Raw genomic sequence first — 6,000 nt, 5'->3', positions numbered from 1 at the left:
TGGACAGTCCTTAGTTTTAATCCAATTCTGTATCCAGATGTTGTCACAAGTACAGTCGATCGCCAGATGCGAAAGCTTGGTCTCGCATAAATTCCTGTACTGGAGATTTCTAGGCAGAACACGTAAGTACCTATTGCTAGATATATCTAAAGAAGTGTTCTGGAGTCGCTTTGTTGTTTCTTCATCGATTTCAGAAAGAGTGTTTCCGGAAACATCTAAATATGACAGTTCGGTAAGATATGATGCTCTGATGTCTTTAATGTGGTTGTTTGATAGATTGAGATGAATGTATTTGGAAAATGTCGATTCTGGCATACCTATGGGCATCTGATTCAAGCGCGAATTTGAGCAATCAACATAGACTGTGTCGTTTTCTGGTACATCAAGACAGGTACACCCCTTAGGACACCCATCTTCTATCCTAAGTTCACACACGAGGTCAAACGGATCAAGCTCAAAAACCAGAACGTCTTTAAGCTCGGGCGGTGAAGTGCATTTGATAGCAAAATAATCTCTCCAGAGGGCCTTTAGACTGTTTATTGCCAGGCTGTGATATGGTTGCATGTGACAGTCACAGTGTAGAGGTGCTCCACGTAGATCAAATCCAAAATGCAGAAGTTTTCCAAATAAGTTTAGGTCTTTGAGTTTCAGAAGAGACTGCAGATCTGGAAATGTGAATATGTGGTTTTCTTGAAGATTGATAAATCCTGGACCATAGTTGAGACCTGTGTCGAGTGTGATACCGAGGTTGTTTGTCAGACTTTCTATTTCATTACTTTTTAAATCTACCTCGCAGAGTGGATGCAAGGAAACCAAATTGCTCACATCTGCGACTGTTAGTTTGTTGTCTGACAGATTAACACGTAGTAGGAATACATTTTCAGTGAATAACGTTTTCGGGTCAATGGTTTGAATATTATTCAAAGATATATCAAGATTTCTTAAGCGACTGAGGTTACTAAATGACATATTGCCAAGATGAGATATCCGATTGTCGCGTAGATTTAGAGTGTCCAGGTTTGCTAAACAGCTAATGTCGGGAACAATTTTTATTTTGTTGCTTCCGAAATTGATCCTGTAGATGTTGTTATTAAACTTTTCAAAATCGGCAACCATTCTGTGTTCTGCAAACTGTTCCAAGTATTCCTTATCCGTATCCCATCCACAGACATTGCTTGGAAAGTCAGTCATATCGCCGTTGGTAGATTCTATCATATATAAAGCAGACTCGTTAAATAAAGACTCGACTATTACAACATTTCTTCCCAAAACGCTTGTATACTCTAACGCTAGGCTGATTTCATGGCCGTCCAACAAGGTACAGGAGAGGCAAACACAACATTTATTGTGTTCATCGCTGAAATACTCAGATGATAGGCCAAGTTGTTGGTCACACGAAGAGTCACATAAAAGGTCGTCACGATTCGGCATCCAATATGGTTTCCATGGTGATGTGCTTCCCGATGGACAGTCTGCTAAGCCCAGTGGGGAAATGGCTTGCAGGACAATAATGGTTAATATCCCGGGCCATATCGCCTCACCTATAGTAATCGAAAGCTATTTTAAAGAAAAAATATTATATAACAATAGGTTTGTTTCTTGTTGTTGTGCATCATCATCGATCTTTGAATTTATGTTAGAGCTTTCGTTCGATTTGTATATCTATCTGTATATCTACTGTTTGTCTGTCTGTACTTCTGTCTTTATTAAAGCATTAATATTTTGTTTTATATTTTATTGTGTGTTAATCGTCTATCTTATTAGTGAAATACCTCTTAGCATTGCCTTCATTATTCCTCCAGGGTATACCTTCAACAAATGATACGATATTTATAACTTGTTATATATGATTGCAAGATGTATTATATAGATAATTACCTTCTATTGTTGTATAATGAATGGGCAAATAATTACTCCAATGGTTTATATATAATACCCCTATAATCTAGGTCGACTTAAGCAATGGAAAGAGAGTCGTTATTTTGAAGTTTATTGAAGTGTTCATTTTGCTGCCTAATCAAAAAATTAATGACGGTGTTTTAACGAAAAACGAAGACGGAATACCCTCAATTAGAATACAACCTACATTTTACGCCGATGGAATTGCAAAAAGGCAATCATTAAGTTGTGGACTTAATCATTAAGAACTTCAACTTTTGCGCTTGTTAAAAAGTCCGCCTACTGCCAATCATCGATACACACTCCCTGTGTCAGAGCTTTCGTTGACAATGTATCAGCCAATGAGGTTGTATTCTAAATCAGTTAGATGACATGAAGTGATTTCTTAGTAATTAAGAAGGGCTCGTTCGCTATGCACACTCCGCCCATTCTTTTTTAATCATTAAAATTTCACTTCATGTCATCTAACTATTACTTAAACAAATCAGTGTTTTCAGCAAAAAAAGTAAATATGTCATCAAGAATATTTCTATAATTTAATGACTTTGCTTTTTATTCAAAGGTAGTGGTTAATATTTTTAAAAGGCCTAATGTTTGGCTTAAAATGCAATAAATACAATAAATACCATTAAGAATAAAATAGCAGTGACGATGGTATCTATTCAATGATTTGTGATGACTCTGTAAATCTCGTTTAATCACGGTGTAATACTCGTACTTGTAAACTCTATTCAGCGATTCCCTTACAAAAAAATGTTTGTTCATTGTTTAGTATGCACGTATACAAATGTTGAATGTTTTATTCATAGTTATTTTACTATAATAGTTTTTAATGTTTTAGCCAAAGGGTAGATGCGTTCCGTACTATATTCAGTGCCGTGTATTTTGTGAAGTGGATCCGCTATCCGTGATACTAGTATTGTAATTGTACACGAGCGCAAAGGACGAGTTGTATGATTCCAATCACGAATGGTGTATTGTTATGTATGTGTGTGCGTGTGTGTGTGTGTGTGTGCGTGCGTGTGTGCGTGCGTGCGTGCGTGCGTGCGTGCGTGCGTGCGTGCGTGCGTATGTATGTATGAACACCTTGCGGTCAAGGATAACTCGTGAAAGTCCAAGCACTTATTTCCAACAGGGTCCTTTGTTTTTGCTGAAGGGACAGCATGCGGAAGAGTCAATAGTGGTATACAAGGAAGTCCGGGTGCGATACCCTAGCTCTTTGCGAAGAGACCTTTTGGTTCTTTAACGTGCTCGGAGTAAAGCACCGATACACGGGGGTACAACTTTCCTGTGTTAAACCAGTACTGAGTACACCACTTTTCCAATCACAACCCTTTAAATGCCGAGCGCCAGGCAAGGGAGCTACTTGTGCCAACTTTTAATGTCTTTTGGTATGACGCGACCAGGGATCGAACCTACAACCTCCCGCTCACAAACATTGTTGGGAAATTCTACTATATGGGGATAAAGCTTATTATATCAATAGCTACATTCTATGTTTATAATATAAATGATCAACTTATTACAGCTTTGTTCTTTATCATTCGTACGGATTTTTTTAGACAATACAAAAAGAAAGCCAATATTTTACTGTCTATTCAAAAAATATAGGCTGCGTCAAAAGCAATTTAATGACGGTGTTTTTATTTTAAAGACTGGGAGGGGACTACCCGTTATTAACCAAATCTCGGTTAAATAAAATATCATTAAGAAAAACAACACTATATTAATGAAAGTGCTTCTGTATTCAACTTCGGAGAGTGTAAGACCTTTAAATAATTTGAGGTTTTGCTTAGAGAGCAAATGTTTCTTTTATAGCATTTAGAATAAATAAGAAAGTAATAAGTTTGGTATCCATCAAAGATAGTATGATATTCCGATAACTGTATTATAGAAAGCATTCAGTATAATACTTTAGAGGGATGCGTTAAGAATATTTCTATATTTTAATGACGGTGCTGTTTATTTAAAAGACGAAGATTCCAGATTTCCAAAGACACCAACTCCGCTGTGCGTCAGCAACAATTTTTTTATATAAACTGAAACTGCCCTATTAGCCTCTCTATATTGCTTTGCCTGGAATTATCATGGTTTTGGTACACTACACGTATGTTTACATGGTAATACAATTTGAAAATATTTAAAAACTCATCTTGTTCAAACGTTGTAATTGTTTTGTGTTTTTCCGTGTTTTTCCGTTGCATTTTGAGGATATGAGTAGCATCCGCTCACATATTTTACACGATTGACCCCGTTTTTTTGTTGCCCGTTTTTGAGAGAGTTTTGATATCATAGTTAGTGTGTAGCTCCAGTAAGTGATCCTCTACTAAGAACATTGAGGGGTCGTTTACGTGTCCACATATCCCCAAGGAGGTTATGGGGTCGATCTGCACTATGGGTACTTTAAAATATCATTACCGTTCAAAAAATCAACATTTTAAACACTGACCCTTTTCGTTTTTAGATGTTTCCAATTGCTGTTTGGTTCTGCTATAAATTAAGTTGAAACCTTTCTAAATAAGCCTTTTATACGCAGCAATCCTCGGTTGTACGGATTTTAAATCAAAGACTGAATTAAGGTGGTTTAAAGTACCTTGCTATCTGTATGTACACTTCTATGTTTTCTGTAAATTCCATAGTTTCTATGCTCGATGAGCATATAGTTTTGTGGTTTAAATAATTGAACAGACGATCTGTGTTAGTAGTGGTGAACATAATGGTGTCATTTAAAAACATAATTCTGTTTGCGGGTTTATTCGTTTATGTCGTTAACGCAGAAATTAAGAAACGCTTTGTGAATGAAATTGATATTCCGACGCTTGTTCAGAGACTTGATGATCTGACGGAGAGGGTTGCAGAGAATGAGAGAAAATTAAGTAAGTATGCTTTCCTAACCGATTAATATTTTTATTGATATATAACTGAACCAAATATACAAATAAATCGCAGGCTTTGTTTCATTATGCTACCATAATTGAAGTATCCCGTAAATTTCCAAATCCTTTGAATACTAAAAGTTCAGAGCAAATAGAAAAATGTTACTATTTAAACGAATGTTGTATGTAAGTTTTTTTTATTCCTTTTCAGGATATCATCCAGTTGCTTTTAAAGCGCATCTTTCACAAAAAATGGTCAGCCCTGCGCCAAACCAGAGAATTATATTCGACGACGTACAGCTTAACATCGGAAACGCCTACCACGGAAATCTCGGTGGATTCATTGCCCCAGTGAACGGAACATACCTGTTCTCCGTATCAATCTGTTCTGACGGCAACCACTTCATTGTTTTAGATTTAATGCGCAATTCCAATATGATTGGCAGGGTCCTTGCGGGTGACACCGTGTATAACGATTGTTCGTCGGAAACAACCATTGCGGAGTTGAAATCTGGGGACGAGATTTATGTTCAGCACCACTTGAACGTCGGCGATCTTCTTCAAGTCCAACAGCATACGCTGGATAGCTTCACCGGTGCATTATTAGCTGTCATATAATGATCATTGACAGTTTTACTTACGATATATTCAAACTTATGACAGTCACGTTTCAAACTTATGATATCATCTTCTGAGATGAAACTTCCATGCAACCAATTTTTAATGATTTGTGTGAATAATGCATAGACGAGGAATACAATTTATTTCAATATTTGGTTTAAAATGTATCAATCCAGATTGTTCGCAAACCAGTGAATTTGAATGAGCAGTTATTTCATATAGGCTTCTTAAATCTGCAGGCAATACGTATTACAAAATCCGTTTGTCCGCATTTCACCTGGTGCGGAACAGCCGTATTCCACTTCCCTGACACGTTATAACAAGTATTATTTCACAATGTTAAAATGACGTCAGAAAACAAAATAGTGCGTCATTGAAATATATATAATGTTTAATGTTTTAACGTTTCTTTTGTGTGAATCATACCAGTAATGTATATCATAAAATAGTATTGTGTTTTGTTACGGAAAGTGATAGCACCTCTCATGTCTCAACGTCTCTTATGTTTTATGGCAGATTAGGATTTCACTCGATCTGCGTCTTGTGAAATACGAATCTGCAAAATTCCAAAATAAAAGGTGTTTACATCCCCTGGATCAAAACA

General features: G+C 36.6%; 1 protein-coding gene across 1 annotated transcript; it reads left to right on the top strand.

Annotated features, from left to right (window-relative positions):
- The first annotated feature begins 4,615 nt into the window (after window positions 1-4,615).
- On the top strand, window positions 4,616-5,502 carry LOC128244084 (heavy metal-binding protein HIP-like). The gene is made up of 2 exons (XM_052962100.1): window positions 4,616-4,775; window positions 4,987-5,502. The coding sequence occupies exons 1-2, from the start codon at window positions 4,616-4,618 to the stop codon at window positions 5,391-5,393; spliced, it is 567 nt and encodes a 188-aa protein (XP_052818060.1). The 3' UTR covers window positions 5,394-5,502.
- The last annotated feature ends 498 nt before the right edge of the window (window positions 5,503-6,000 follow it).

Source organism: Mya arenaria, chromosome 8 (genome assembly GCF_026914265.1).
Source record: "Mya arenaria isolate MELC-2E11 chromosome 8, ASM2691426v1".
In the NCBI taxonomy this organism is placed as follows: domain Eukaryota; kingdom Metazoa; phylum Mollusca; class Bivalvia; order Myida; family Myidae; genus Mya; species Mya arenaria.
Note: the sequence above shows the minus strand (reverse complement) of the source record. Positions and strands in the feature narration are given on the sequence as shown.